Consider the following 16,705-nt stretch of genomic DNA (forward strand, 5'->3'; position numbering starts at 1 on the left):
AACTGATTATTACTGCCAAACAAACAAGCTCTGTTTCTTCTCAATCCCATGTCTTTCCCAATCTTTATTCTGCTTTCTGTACATGATTTAAATCTAATTTATAACTCCTGCTTTACAGTTCCTGGATTAGACTGAGTGAGGATTGTTCAATGTTGATTGGTTGAAGAGCCTCGCTAATTTTTGCTCTGCTCAGACGCCACAGATCCCCTGTAGAGGGCACCGCGGTGTGTGCGTGTGCGTGTATAATTTTAACATCCAACCAGTGAGAGTATCCATCATTAAGATCAAAGTTCAGGTGTGTCTCAGCAGCAAACACAACAGCACTATGAAAAATACTGTCATACAGTGATGCATCAAGATTCAAATTAGCAATTCAAAAGATATGTTACAGCTACAACAACACAAACTAGTTGCTCTGTATAATCGTGGCAGCTAAACTTGTTAAAAGATTTGATTTCAAGCACAAAGCAAGTTTTCACAGCTTTAGTCAATTTCAGTTGCGTGGTTTGCACTCTCATTTCTGAACGGGGGGGGAGAAAAGATGAGGGGAAAAACTTTTTTACGCAGTGAGGACCTGGAATTCGCTGCCGACGGAAGTGGTGGAAGCGGACACACTGTTTTCAAGGGAGACCGGATAGGCACTTGAGGGAAATAAGCTTGCAGGGCTATAGGGATAGAGCGGGGGAGTGGGACTGACTGGCTTGCTCTACAGAGAGCTGGCACAGACTCGATAGGCTAAATGGCCTCCTTCTGTGCTGTATGACTATGACTTTGGGATAAAAAGCACAGGACAAACTGTTCTGAAGATTGGAATAGAAAGAACATTTTTAACAAATAATCGAGGTTAGCTCCTACAGAGTTATTTATTGTGTGGCAACCTCAGTACAAATATATTTCAAAATTTTAAAAAGCAACAATTTCTGGATAATCTTACAACAACAACAACTTTTATTTATATACCACCTTTAACATAGTAAACCATTCCATGGCACTTCACAGGAGCGTTATCAAACAAAATTTGACACCGAGCCACATAAGGAGACATTAGGACAGATGACCAAAAGCTTGGTCAAAAAAGAGAAAGGTGGAGATGTGGAGAGGAAAGGGAGGGAATTCCAGAGCTTAGGGCCTAGGCAGCTGAAGGCACAGCTGCCAAAGGAATGATTAAAATCGGGGATGCGCAAGAGGCCAGAATTGGAGGAACAAAGAGACTTGAGGGTTGGAGGGCTGGAGGAGGTTACAGAGATAAGGAGGGTGGAGGCCATGGAGGGATTTGAAAACAAGGATGAGAATTTTAAACTTGGTGTTGCCAGAACGGAGCCAAAATAGGTCAGCGAGCACAGGGGTGATGGATGAACAGGACTTGGTGCGAGTTAGGATACCTCGGTCTCAAGTTTCATTGATGTCATAAACAGTCTCTATGAATCACAGATGATCCAAAGAAAGCAAGACTTTCATTTATTTAGCGCCTTTCACAACCTCAGAACATCCCAAAGCACTTTACAACCAATGAAGTACTTTTGTAGTGTCTGTAATGTTCATAAATAAATAGACGTTTTCATTATGAACAGCTAGCTTGAGCTAGTCATTTATTCAGCCATGTGGACTAGTGTACAGGCATCCATCTTGACTACTGCCTTGTGGGTAGCCCACTACTAAACATACAGCTCCACCTAGTGTACCATTCTAGAATGACATGTTACTAATCATTACATCCCCCTTCCTTAGAGGTTAAACAAAATCAATATCAATCAATCATAACAACAAACATCTTCACAAGTCAACACATTTTCAAAGCTTTACTTTATGAACTCTAAGCTTTTCATTCTTTTATTATGGTTTTCTGTGTACTCAAAGATTAAGTCTATCAGGCTTTCTTACTTCACGTGTGGATCTTCTCAGCACAAGTAAGTCTGATGTGTTTTCATGAGAGCCAGTATGTGTGTTTGTGTTAGATTGTTCTGGTGAGTGAGTGACAAGATTCAGTTGCGGCATTGTCATCGATTTGCTCTTGGATAGTTTCTTGTGTTTTCAGGAGGGAACGGTGGTTCCTCCTGAGAATCTGTCCTTCCTCAGTTCCAACAGTGTATGACCTTGGTCCTACTTCCTCAAGAACTGTAGCTTTCCTGTTCTATGCATCTGGATCCTCAATCCTGACAACATCATCCCTTGTCAATGGTTTTAGAGTTTTGGATGATTTGTCAGTGTGATTTCTGTTTCAGCTTTAACAGTTGAAGTCTCTGTCTCAGTTCCTTACTCTGCTTTTCTTTTGCACAGCAGGGTAGCATGGTATGCAACTTGCGACCCATTAGGAGTTCAGCAGGTGAAGAACCACAGTCTAAAGGGGAGGCTCGGTAGCTCAGCAGGGCGAGATAAGGATCAGACTTGCTTTCTATTGCTTTCTTCAGTAGCTGTTTGAGAACTTGAACACCTTTCTCTGCCTTACCATTCGACTGAGCATACAGAGGACTGGATGTGATGTGTTGAAAGTCATAATGTGCTGCAAACTGTTGCCACTCCTTACAGTTGAAGCACGGACCATTGTCGCTAACGGCAATCCTGGGAATTCCATGTCTGGCGAAGATGGATTTAACATGCATTATGACACTGCTTGCTGATGTGCTTGAGAGCAGCGCCATCTCAGGATAGTTAGAATAGTAGTCAATCACTATTAGATAGTCTTTACCATTCAAATGAAAGAGGTCCATACCAACCTTTTGCCATGGTGCTGTTGGTAAGTCAGCTACTATCATTAGTTCCTTTGCTTGTTTGTTTTGGTGTTTCAGACATGTCTCACATATGCCTATCATGTTCTCAATGTCCTTATTTATGCCAGGCCAATAAACAGTGTCTCTTGCTCTCCTTTTGCATTTTTCAATTCCGAGGTGTCCCTCATGAATCCTTTTTAGCATGTCTTGACGTAGAGCCTGTGGAATGACTATTCTGTTCTGTTTTAGTAATAGTCCACTTGCGACACGCAACTCTGACCTGATGTGATAGTACTTTGGACAGGAACCTTTTGGCCAACCATGATGAATATTCTCTATTACTGTTTGTAACACTATCTTTTACTGTTTCTTCTGCTATTTGCTTTGATTTTGTGTCTGACACGGGCAGCGCAGCAGTGACCATACTCACATGAATATCCACGTCTTCCTTAGTAAAGCTCACATCACTCATTGTGGGTGCTCAGGATAGTGCATCTGCTAACACTATGTGTTTGCCTGGTGTGTAGATCAGTTCAAAGTCATGTCTTTGCAGCTTCATCATGAGTCGTTGAATCCTTGGAGACATCTCATTCAGATTTTTTTTAATGATGGCAACCAGTAGGCAGTGGTCTGTCTCAACTGTGAAGGTGGGAAGTCCATATATGTAGCCATGGAACTTTTCTAGTCCAACTACCAAGCCTAGACATTCCTTTTCAATTTGGGCGTATCGACACTCAGTATCAGTCATAGACCTGGAGGCATAGGCAACAGGCTTCCAATCTTCACCCTCCGCTTGTAGCAAGACCATGCCTAGGCCATCTTTTGATGCATCCGTTGACACTTTGATTCTCTTTGTTGGGTCAAAGAAGGGGAGTACAGGTGTGGTTGTCAGCACTGTTTTGAGGTTCATCCACTCTTGTTCATGTCGTTCTGTCCATGCGAACTCATTTGTTTTATGTAGCAGGTCTTGCAGACAGGCTGTCTTGGCTGACAAGTTAGGAATGAACTTTCCAATGAAGTTTATCATCCCCATGATGCGTAGCACTCCTTTTTTGTCAGTGGGTCGGGGCATTTTGAGTATGGCGTTTACTTTTTCCATATCTGGCTCTATTCCTTTACCAGATAGATTATCTCCTAGGAAAGTGACTTCCTGGACACCAAACTGACACTTGGCTTTGTTGAGCTTCAGTCCATTCTGGCGTATGCTCTGTAGCACTGTAGTCAGTCTCTCATTGTGTTCTTTCAGTGTGGAGCCCCAGATGATGATGTCATCAACATAGACACAAACTCCTTCCAGACCTTCAATTATGTGTTCCATTGCTCTATGAAAGATTTCAGATGCAGATATTATCCCGAAAGGCATTCTGAGGAAACAATACCTGCCAAATGGTGTGTTGAAGGTACAGTATTTGGTGCTCTCTTCATCCAGTTTTAGTTGCCAAAATCCGTGAGGCATCGAGCTTTGTGAAGTATCTGGCACCTGACATTTCACTGGTGATTTCTTCTCGCTTGGGAATCTGGTAGTGTTCACGTTTTATGTTTGCATTTAAGTCCTTTGGATCCATGCATATTCTTAGATCATTGTTCTTCTTCTTTACACATACCATGGAGTTAACCCAGTCTGTTGGCTCTTCGACTTTCCTGATGACTCCTAGTGTGGTCATTCTGTCCAGTTCATTCTTGAGCCGGTCATGCAGGGGTGCTGGAACTCTCTGTGGAGCATGTACCACTGGCTGAGCATCCTCCTTTAGCTGGATCTTGTAAGTGAATGGTAGAACTCCAAATCCTTTGAACATATCCTGGAAATTACTCACTACAGAATCCACTGAGTCATCTAGTCTGCTTATGGCACAGTTTATATGGTAGACTCTCTAGACCAGTTCTAAGTCCTCAGAAGCTTTGTCACCGAGTAGTGAATCAAGTCCTTCAGCCACAACAGAAAACATGAGATGATGCACTTTGTCTTTGACTGTCACTTTAATTCTGCATACACCTAAGCTATCTATTTTCTGTCCATTTATAGTTCTTCAGTAGTAGTGACTTTTTCTATATTTTGGGCTTTTCTTTCATATTGTTAATGTCACTCATACTGATTAAGTTTGCTTTTGCCCCAGTGTCTAGTTTCAATGTAACTAATGCTCCATTTACCTGCAGTGGCATCATACATTTGTCCTCTTTTACTGCATTAACTTTATGTTCAGCATTGTCCATTCCTGAGGGCTGCACATTTTCTGTATCCTTTTCTATATTGTCACATGACACCATTCCTACAAAAAATGTCTCACTTAAATCAGTGTCCTCAATCACATTGACTTGATGCCCTTTCTTTGTTTTTACTTTTGAAAAGCATTGTTTGGCAAACTGATTCTTTTCATTACATTTTGTGCACATTTTTCCAAATGCTGGGCATCGTCTTGACTGGTGCTGGTAACCACAGCGTTTACAATTAAAAATTCCATCCTCCGATTGCTTTGCATTTCTGTTCCGCCCACGTTTCTTCCCCTCGTAGGACACAGCACCGACAGCAGCACTATCACTCATTACAGTCGCATCATTATTAATTTCACTGAAAGTCTTCGCGTGCTGCCGAGCTAGCTCACTGGCATGGCATATTTTCACAGCATCTTCCAATGTTAGTTCGGTTTCTCTCAACAAATGTTCACCGACCTTTTTATCATGAACACCAAACATAGGGTGGCTATGTTAATAAAGGAAGTAATCACTATAATACAGAGAAATGATATTGGGTCAAAGGAGCAGGATAGTGAAACAGTTTGGGTGGAGGTAAGGAATAATAAGGGGAAAAAAACACTAGTGGGTGTAGTCTATAGGCCTCCGAACAGTTGCAACTCTGTTGGACGGAGTATTAATCAGGAAATAGTTGAGGCTTGTAATAAGGGAACAGCTATAATTATGGGGGATTTTAATTATCATATTAACTGGACAAATCAAATTGGGCAGAGCAGCCTTGAGGAAGAGTTCATTGAGTGTATTAGGGATGGGTTTCTTGAGCAGTATGTAACTGAACCGACCAGGGGGCAAGCAACCTTAGATTTGGTCCTGTGTAATGAGACAGGATTAATTAAAAATGTCCTAGTAAAGGATCCCCTTGGAATGAGTGACCATAACATGGTTGAGTTCCATATTCAATTAGAGGGTGAGAAGGTTGGATCTCAAACAAGCGTGCTGAGCTTGAATAAAGGAGACTATGAAGGTATGAGAGCGGAATTAATTAGAGTGGACTGGGAAAATAGATTAAAGGGTAAGACGGTACATGACCAGTGGTGTACATTTAAGGAGTTATTTTACAACTTCCAAAAAATATATATTCCACTGAGGAAAAAAGGGTGTAAAAGAAAAGATAGCCATCCGTGGCTAAGTAAAGTAATTAAGGATAGTATCCGACTAAAAACAAGGGCATATAAGGTAGCCAAATCTAGTGGGAGGATGGAAGATTGGGAAGTCTTTAAAAGACAGCAAAAAATAACAAAAAGATTGATTAAGAAAGGGAAGATAGATTATGAAAGTAAATTAGCAAAAAATATAAAAACAGACAGTAAAGGTTTCTATAGTTATATAAAAAGAAAAAGGGTGGCTAAAGTAAATGTTGGTCCCTTAGAGGATGAGACCGGGAAATTAATGGTGGGAAACATGGAGATGGCAAAAACGCTGAACAATTATTTTGTATCAGTCTTTACAGTAGAGGACACTAAAAATATCCCAACACTGGACAAACAGGGGGCTCTAGGGGGGGAAGGAACTAAATACAATTAAAATCAATAAGGAAGTGGTACTTGGTAAAATAATGGGACTCAAGGCGGATAAATCCCCTGGACCTGATGGCTTGCATCCCAGGGTCTTGAGGGAAGTAGCGGTAGGGATTGTGGATGCATTGGTAATAATTTTCCAAAACTCACTGGACTCAGCAAAGGTCCCGGCAGATTGGAAAACTGCTAATGTAACACCCTTATTTAAAAAGGGTAGTAGGCAGAAGGCTGGAAACTATAGACCTGTTAGCCGAACATCTGTGGTTGGTAAAATGTTAGAGTCCATTATTAAGGAGACAGTAACGGGACATTTGGATAAACATAATTTAATAGGGCAAACTCAGCATGGTTTCATGAAGGGGAAGTCATGTTTAACAAATTTGCTTGAGTTTTTTGAGGAAGTAACATACAGGGTGGATAAAGGGGAACCAGTGGACGTAGTGTATTTAGACTTCCAAAAGGCATTTGACAAGGTGCCACACAAAAGATTATTGCTCAAGATAAAAAATCACGGGATTGGGGGTAATATTCTGGCGTGGGTGGAGGATTGGCTCTCTAACAGAAAGCAGAGAGTTGGGATAAATGGTTCGTTCTCAGATTGGCAACCAGTAACTAGTGGTGTTCCGCAGGGGTCAGTGCTGGGTCCCCAACTCTTTACAATCTATATTAACGATTTGGAGGAGGGGACCGAGTGTAACATATCAAAGTTTGCAGATGATACAAAGATGGGACGGAAAGTAGTGAGTGAGGAGGACATAAAAAACCTGCAAAGGGACATAGACAGGCTAAGTAAGTGGGCAGAGATTTGGCAGATGGAATACAATACTGGAAAGTGTGAGGTTATGCACTTTGGCAGGAAAAATCATAGAGCAAGTTATTGTCTTAATGGCAAGAAACTGGAAAGTACTGTAGTACAAAGGGATCTGGGGGTCCTGGTGCACGAAACTCAAAAAGTTAGTATGCAGGTGCAGCAAGTGATTAAGAAGGCCAATGGAATGTTGGCTTTTATTGCTAGGGGGTTGGAATATAAAAACAGGGAGGTATTGCTGCAGTTGTACAAGGTATTGGTGAGGCCGCACCTGGAATACTGCATACAGTTTTGGTGTCCATACTTAAGAAAAGACATACTTGCTCTCGAGTCAGTACAAAGAAGGTTCACTCGGTTAATCCCGGGGATGAGGAGGTGGTCATATGAGGAGAGGTTGAGTAGATTGGGACTCTACTCATTGGAGTTCAGAAGAATGAGAGGCGATCTTATTGAAACATATAAGATTGTGAAGGGGCTTGATCGGGTGGATGCGGTGAGGATGTTCCCAATGATGGGTGAAACTAGAACTAGGGGGCATAATCTTAGAATAAGGGGCTGCTCATTCAAAACTGAGATGAGGAGAAACTTCTTCACTCAGAGGGTGGTAGGTTTGTGGAATTTGCTGCCCCAGAAAGCTGTGGAAGCTACATCATTAAATAAATTTAAAACAGAAATAGATAGTTTCCTAGAAGTAAAGGGAATTAAGGGTTACGGGGAGCGGGCAGGAAATTGGACATGAGTCTGGGTTCGGAATGGTCATGGCTCTGTGGGTAGTGGAGCGGGCCCAGGGGCCGTGTAGCCTTGTTCTGCTCCTACTGTGTTCTAATTCTGTTAGATTTCAGGAGATGGTTTTATTCCTGTTCCTGGCTGGGGTGGAGATCGCCTTTACAGAAGGTAAGTACTGTAGAAAATATAGGGACAGAGTGATCTCCTGGAAGAATTTCGATCGCCTAGATGGGTCGGAGAGGAATTTCCCAGATTTTTTTCTCCCAAATTGGCCATTGGGTCTTTATCTGGTTTTTCGCCTCTCCCGGGAGATCACATGGGTTCGGGTGGATGCAGAGTGATAGAAGATTTGAGGTTAGGATCAGATCAGCCATGATCTTATTGAATGGGGGAGCAGGCTCGAGGGGCCGATTGGCCTACTCCTGCTCCTATTTCTTATGTTCTTATAATCTGGTCACGAATCATGGATGATTTCAGTTCAGAGAAATTACATGTCTGTGCTTTCAGTTTCAGATCAGTCACAAATCTATCAAAAGTCTCATTTTGCTGCTGTGTCCGTGAATGGAACACGTACCTCTCATTGTTCTCCCAAAAAGAACGAGACCTATGTGTATCAAACTTCTTTCGCACATCGGACATTTTTTCTCTGTCCTCTTGATCAAATACAAACGTATTAAATATCTCTATCGCCTGCATGCCTGCAACCGTGAGCAGTAACACTATTTTCCTTGCGTCTGGCATCGTACCGAACCCAATGGCAGCAATATAGAGTTTGAATTGTTGTTTGAAAGTCCGCCAATTGCAGTCGAGATTCCCCGTGAGTATCACACCCTCCGGTGGCTTCAAATTCTCCATGTCGTGTTTCACAATATTCAGCAGATATTACCAATCCTGGTACCATGTTATGTTCATAAATAAATAGACGTTTTCATTATGAACAGCTAGCTTCAGCTAGTCATTTATTCAGCCATGTGGACTGGTGTACAGGCATCCATCTTGACTACTGATGCGCTATCAATTACTCATAAAAGACTGAGTTAGAAGAGTAACTAAAGGCTTTTATTAACAACAGAATGGAGGTCTGCCTCGAGTGGTCGACCGGTCCAGGATACCAAGGGCTGGGGAGCAGTCACCTTTATACTAGGACCTGTGGGAGGAGTCAGCCGAGGCATGTCCAGGCATGTACACAGTGGAATACAAACAGGACAAACAGGAATACAAACAGTGGTTTACCACAACTACTGCCTTGTGAGTAGCCCACTACTCAACATACAGCGCCACCTAGTGTACCATTCTAGAATGACATGTTAATGATCATTACAGTGTAGTCACTGTTGTAATGTAGGAAAAGCACAGAAAGGCCATTCAGTCCATCGTGTTTGTGCCAGCTCTTTGAAGAGCTATTCAATTAGTCCCATTCCCTGGTAAATTATTTTCCTTCAAGTAATTATCCACTTCTGATTTGAAAGTTACAATTGAATCTGCTTCTACCACCTTTTTCAGGCAGTGCACTCCAGATCATAATGAATTGCTGTGCAAAATGTTTTTCCTCATGTCAGCCACTAGGGGGGGGGGGGGGAAAGAGAGAGAAGAGGAAGAGAGAGGGGGGGTGAGGGGGGGGAAGAGAGAGAGAGAGAGAGAGGAGAGAGAAAGAGAGAGAGAGAGGAGAGAGAGAGAGGGGGGGGAGAGAGAGAGGGGGAGAGAGAGAGAGAGGGGGAGAGAGAGAGAGAGGGGGGAGAGAGAGAGGGGGGAGAGAGAGAGGGGGGAGAGAGAGAGGGGGGAGAGAGAGAGAGAGAGAGAGAGAGAGAGAGAGAGAGAGAGAGAGGGGGAGAGAGAGAGAGAGAGAGAGAGAGAGAGAGAGAGAGAGGGAGAGAGAGAGAGAGAGGGGGGGAGAGGGGGAGAGAGAGAGAGAGAGAGAGAGAGGGGGAGTGAGAGAGAGGGGGGAGTGAGAGAGTGGGAGAGTGGGAGAGGGGGCGAGAGCACGAGCACAAATGAGAGAAAAAAAAGTGACCTCTTTCAAAACTCTTCTTAACCTTCACTGCACTAACGAGCCCAGCTCGTTACTCAGTCACTCAAGTCACTCATCCCTGGTACCTCTAGTAAATCTCTTATCCAGGCCTTGATATCCTTCCTAAAGTACGGTGCCCAGAATTGAACATAATGGCCTGGATTTTGCGGTTGGCAGCATAATTATTGATTACACCGCTGGCATCCAAAGTGAATGCGTACTTATCTGTTGCGAGGCAACTAACGAAAATTTGTTGTCAGACACTGCAGAGTGGAGCACAGCATAGTGGCTCACGGATCCCAGGGGTGCACTGTGTGCATAAGCATACCTAGAATGTCATGGGCCAGAGCTCCAATCAGGAAACAGAATGTCTCTCATTGTCTCCCATTAGATACTGTGGTATTTTCTAAGGAATATAGCAGCTAATATCGATAAAAGTTTATATGCATTTTGTACCATGAAAGGTCACCTAAAAATACAGCGAGGGAAGTGTGTGTTTTTATTTTTTTTAATTTGAAAAAAACTGTTAATTCCCCGAACAGTCTCTCACTCTACCCAGTCTGGCTTTACATTCCTTTTCATATATATTTAAACAAAACAAAAAAGCACCAGATAAAGATTTTTTATTGACAGGTATCCCCTTACGCTGTGCAAGCAGGCCCTGCGCCTGTTGGTACCAGCTGTAAAACTTTCATACATAATTGCTGGGCAGTTGATGGGCAATTCGCCCAACTCTGCGGCAGCACTTAGGATTTCAATGTCAGTGCACATCATCGGTCAAGTCGGAACTTGACAGATCGCAAGTTCGGGATTTCACACATGCGAATTCACTGTCCATACCGACCGCAAATTATGGCCCAATGCTCCAGCTGAGGTCTAACCAGTGTTTTATAAAGGTTTAGCATTACTCCCTGCTTTTGTACTCTATACCTCGATTTATAAAGCCAAAGATCCCATTTGCTTTTTAATGGCCTTCTCAACTTGTCCTGCCACCTTCAAAGATTTGTGTGCATACACCCCCAGGTCTCTTTATTCCTGCACCACCTTTAAAATTTTACCATTTAGTTTATATTGCCTCTCCTCATTCTTCCTATCAAAATGTATCACTTCACACTTCTCTGCATTAAATTTTATCCGCCACGTGTCTGCCCATTTCACCAAGTTGTCTATGTCCTCCTGAAGTCTGTTACTATCCTCCTCATTGTTTACTACATTTCCAAGTTTCGTGTCAGTTGCAAACTTTGAAATTATGCCCTGCATACCCAAGTTTAGGTCATTAATATATATCAAGAAGAGCAGTAGTCTTAATACCGACTCCTGGGGAACTCCACTGCTTCCCTCCAGTCTGAAAAACAACCGTTCACCACTACTCTCTGCTTTCTGTCCCTTAGCCAGTTTTGTATCCACGCTGCCACTGTCCCTTTAACCTTATGGGCTTTAATTTTGCTTTCATGTCTATTATGTGGTGCTTTGTCAAATGCCTTTTGATAGTCCATACCCACGACATCAACCGCACTAACCTCATCAACCCGCTCTGTTACTTCATCAAAGAACTCAGTCAAGTTAGCCAAACAGGATTAGCATTTAACAAATCCATGCTGATTTTCATTTATTAGCCCATACTTTTCCAAATGCCAATTAATTTTTTCCCAGATTATTGTCTCAAAAAGTTTCCCCACCACCAATGTTGAGCTGACTGGCCTGTAACTGTCAGGTTTATCCCTCTCCCCTTTTATAAACAGGGGTGTAACATCTGCAATCCTCCAGTCCTCTGGCACCACCCCCATATCTATGGCGGATTAGAAGATTGTGGCCACAGCCTCTGCAATTTCCACCCTTACTTCCCTCCGTAACCTAGGATGCATCCCATCCAGACCAGGTGATTTCTCTACTTGTTTAAGTACCTCCTCTTAATCTATTTTTATCCTATCCAATAACGCTACTGCCTCTTCCTTTACTGCTACATTGGCAACATCCTCTTTTCAAGTAAAACAGATGCGAAGTACTCAGCCATGACCTCTGCCTCCACAAGGTGGTCTCTTTTTTGGCCCCTAATTGGCCCCATCCTTCCTTTTACTATTTATATATTTATAATAGGCTTTTGGGTTCCCTTTTATGTTAGCCGCTAATCTATTCCCACACTCTCCCTTTGCCCCTCTTATTCTCTTTTTTTAATATCTCTTGTGTTCTTCCTGTATTCAGCTTGTTTCTCTATTGTATTATGAAACTTCTATTTGTCATAAGCCTCCTTTTTCTGTCTAATTTTAATCTCTATATCTTGTGTCATCCAAGGAGCTTTAGCTTTTGGTGCACTTCGTTTTCACTTGTAGGAATGTGTCTTCTCTGTGCCCGAACTATCTCCTCTTTGCCCAATCATGGTTTTGCCTACAAATTTTTGATTTTAATCCATCTGGGCTAGATCCCATTTTAACTCACTGAAATTAGCCCTTCTCCAGTTAAGTATTTTTGCACTCAATTGTTACTTGTCCTTTTCCATAGCTATTCTAAAGCTGATATTATACATGATAGCTGCAAACTACTAGATTATAAGTGAGGTTCTTAGAGAATATTACTGTATTAACAATACTTCTTATAAACACACACGCGTGCACACACACCCCCCCCCCTCCCTTCTGGCCATGTGGGTCATGAGAACATTTCACCCAATGTGCCATTGTTACACTAAGTGAAGGTTAACATCCTATATATCAGGTGGCATGGAAATCTTGCCCCACTACATACAGGCATCTTAAAACATTCTCATTTTGTTTGGATGCTGTTAAATAACAGGGTGCACAGATGTCAATGAGCATCCAAAAGCACTTCGCAGCAATGCAAATGTGAAAATGGAGCAGGCTCGAGGGGCCGAATGGCCTACTCCTGTTCCTATTTTCTATGTTTCTAACACAGAACACAAGACTGACTACATAAGTAAGCAACACAAAGAATTTTTGCCTAAATATATAACTTTGGGAAATTGTCCAAATTTTTTTTAAGGAGCTAGATATTTGTATAAAAGGTAATTAAACATGAAAATAATTAAATATTTTTGTTCTGATTCTCAGCAATCTAAATGTGATCTTTATTATAAATATCAAATACTGAAACTATGTCCATGGTCCCCTAAGAAATGCCAAAGTAATTTGATACTCAAAGGATTAAGCTATCACAATGTTCCTAATTTATAAAACATCCTTAAAACTTAGTCCTCAAAAATTCATCTTTAAAATAATCAATAATTATAAATAATGACTTACATCAACCTCCAGGTAACCATATGATTGAGCATTTGCATCAATTTCTTCTCCATCCATAGTAAATAGCTTGAGGTCGAAGGATTTTGGCCTGATGTTTGCTGAACTTCTTTTAACAGATGATCCATTTTCTGACAGGTCAATATCTTGCTGGATTAAAGAAGTCTTCTCTGAAAAAAAAAATGGTTTGTTAAAAAAAAGTCTTTAAATGAAATCCATGGTAAAGCTGAAACTTTGCAATTTTGTGTTTAAAACTTGCTCTTGGGATGTGGGTAACATTGGCAAGGCAGTATTTATTGGCCATCCCGAGTGCCCTGAAGGCATACAAGAGTCAGCCATGTTATTTTGAACTGGAGACATATGTGGGCAAGATTGGGGAGAGATGGTGGGTTCCCTTCCCTGAAGGGCATCAGTGAACCAGTTGGGTTTTTAATGATAATCTAACAGTTTTAATAGTAATTTTCTGGTGCTAGTCAACCATTTATCAGATTTATTGAATTCAATTTCACAACTTATTCAGCAATGCCATTCCAGTATCATAACCACTAGGCTACTGTGGCCCTTGATTTAATTTAATCCAGACAATAAAGATATGAATCATTGTGATATATAGGTATCATTAATAGTTCCAAATTTTTTTCAATAAACAACTGGCATAAATTCTTCCTTCTTCATCACTGTTGGCTTCCATAACCATGAAAAAGTAAATTATGCAACCATGAAAACTGAAAGATAGATCAATTGAATCAGTGCAACCTACACCATCCCAAGAACCACTACACTGAGCAGGAAGAGGTTAAATGACCTCAAGGGTAACCAAGGTAATTCAAGGCACTGGTGCCAATACACATATTCTCTCTCTCTCTTAGGCAGTCCCTCGGAACCGAGGATGACTTGCTTCCACATTAAAAATGAGTTTGCAGGTGACTGATGAGTCCAATGTGGGACCTACAGTCTCTGTCACAGGTGGGGCAGACGGTGGTTGAAGGGGCGGATGGGTGGGGTGCTTAGGTTGACGTGCGCTCCTTGCGCTTGGCTTCCGCTTGCTCCCGGCGAAGAGACTCGAGGTGTTCGGCGCCTTCCCGGATGCTTCTCCTCCACTTTGTGCGGTTTTGGGCCAGGAATTCCCAGGTGTGTGTGTGGCGGTTACACTTTTTCAAGGAGGCTTTGAGGGTGTCCTTGAAGCGTTTCCTCTGCCCACCTGGGGCTCTCTTGCCATGCTGGAGCTCCGAGTAGAGCGCTTGTTTTGGGAGTCTCATATCGGGTATGTGGACAATGTGACCCGTCCATCGGAGCTGATCAAGCATGGTCAAAGCTTCGATGCTGGGGATGTTGGCCTGAGCAAGAACACTGATGTTGGTGCGCCTATCCTGCCAATGGATTTGCAGGATCTTGCGGAGGCAGCGTTGGTGGTACCTCTCCAGTGCTTTGAGGTGCCTGCTGTACATGGTCCATGTCTCTGAAGCATACAGCAGGGTGGGCATCACTGCTGCTCTGTAGACCATGAGCTTAGTGCCGGGTTTGAGGTCCTGGTCTTCAAACACTCTCTTCCTCAGGCAACCGAAGGCTGCACTGGCACACTGAAGGCAGTGTTGGACTTAGTCGTCAACGTCTGCCCTTGTTGACAGTAGGCTCCCGAGGTATGGAAAGTGGTCCACATTGTCCAAGGTCTTGTCGTGGATTTTGATAATCCGGGGGGGGGGGGGGGGGCGGGGGTAGTACTGTGTGGCGGGGGCAGGTTGGTAGAGGACTTTTGTCTTACGGATGTTTAGTGTAAGGCCCATGCTCTCGTACGCTTTGGTGAAGGTGTGGACGATGGTTTGGAGTTCGACCTCCGAGTGAGCGCAGACGCAAGCATCGTCTGCATACTGTAATTCGACGACAAAGGATGGGACGACCTTGGATCTGGACTGGAGGCGACGGAGGTTGAACAGTTTCCCTTTTGTTCTGTAAATTAGCTCCACTCCAGTGGGGAGCTCACTGAGGGGGAGATGGAGCATTGCAGCAAGGAAAATCGAGAAGAGCGTTGGTGCGATGACACAGCCTTGCCTGACCCCGGTTCATACGTGAATTGGGTCTGTGGTGGAACCGTTGGTTGGGATCATGGCTTGCATGTCGTCATGAAGCAGGTGGAGGATGGTGACAAACTTTAAGGCAGCTGAATTTGAGGAGGACACTCCATAATCCCTCATGGTTGACAGTGTCGAAGGCCTTTGTGAGATCAAAGGCGGCTATGTACAGCGGTTGGTGCTGTTCCCTGCATTTCTCTTGTAATTGACGTGCAGTGAAGATCATGTCCATTGTGCCCCTTAGTGGGCAGAATCCACATTGCGACTCGGAGGAGCTCTTCGGCCACTGGGAGAAGGCGATTGAGGAGGATTCTTGCGATGACTTTCCCTGTGGCAGACAACAGGGAAACTCCTCTAATTACCGCAATCGGACTTGTCACCTTTCTTGAAGGTGGTCACAATTATGGCATCTCCAAGATCCCCTGGCATGCTCTCCTCCTTCCAGATAAGAGAAATGAGTTCATGAATTTGTGCCAGTAGTGCTTCTCTGCCATGCTTTAGTGCCTCGGCAGGGATTCCATCTGCTCCTGATGCCTTGTTGTTCTTCAGTTGTCTACATATTCACATATTCTACCATTCAGACAGCCTTCACTCACCTCTTTACCTCTCAATCATTCTCTTTCAGCATCAGGGTGTCAGGTAAACACACTTCTCCAAAGAGCAACTTCTGGAAACACTTAAGTACCTTTGTTACTCAGAATCACACTGTTGACTCATTACCTGCCACAAGGGCTTCAAGGACACAATTTTAAAAAGGACAATACACCACCACATCTCATTATCATGGGATGCAAGCAATCATATGGGATAGGACTTTTATGGAATTTACATTGTGAAGGAATAAGCCATATTCAGAAAAATACACCATTCTATGAAATATTCAGACTTTATTAAAACTGCGCTTGAAAATCTGGAAGCCTCAACAATCTAAAGCTGTAAACAGCATACAAGTTATTGAGATAAGATAAGTTGTTGACACAATCAATAGCCTTATTGAAAGGTTAAATGTTCCTGAAAGTCTGAAGTTTTGGAAAGAACACAGTGGTATATACCCTGTTAAGGTGTTATAAGTACACTTTGTAAAGAAACATATGCCTTCGTAAAAGTAACATCAAATGAAACATGGAGACATGAGTCTGTGTTGCAACCAGTTGAGGTAACCAAGACGACAATGGTGCACCCAGCTGAGGTTTTTCATTTACACTTCGGGAGGAGGCACAAACAGAAGGCTTTAGTAAGAATGACATCAAATTGAAACATCTGCTCCACACCATTTTTTTATGATAAGTTTTGAACACCTAAAGGTAGAGACACGATTCTTAATGCTACAAGCTGATCTGACTGTAAAGATTGCAGAAGTCAACA

General features: G+C 42.7%; 1 protein-coding gene across 5 annotated transcripts in view; it reads right to left on the bottom strand.

Moving 5' to 3' along the window:
* Positions 1 to 16,705, bottom strand: part of LOC147109492 (formin-1-like) — a 706,352-nt gene that overhangs the window by 649,137 nt on the left and 40,510 nt on the right. For all 5 annotated transcript variants that reach the window (XM_086003485.1, XM_086003484.1, XM_086003488.1 and 2 more), the window contains one exon: positions 13,275 to 13,441. In XM_086003485.1, coding sequence (XP_085859611.1) covers positions 13,275 to 13,441 — 167 coding nt within the window. The remainder of the gene's footprint in view (positions 1 to 13,274; positions 13,442 to 16,705) is intronic.

The sequence above is a fragment of the Somniosus microcephalus genome, chromosome 12 (genome assembly GCF_052327205.1).
Source record: "Somniosus microcephalus isolate GS21.2 chromosome 12, FLI_Smic_1.0, whole genome shotgun sequence".
Taxonomy (NCBI): Eukaryota; Metazoa; Chordata; class Chondrichthyes; order Squaliformes; family Somniosidae; genus Somniosus; species Somniosus microcephalus.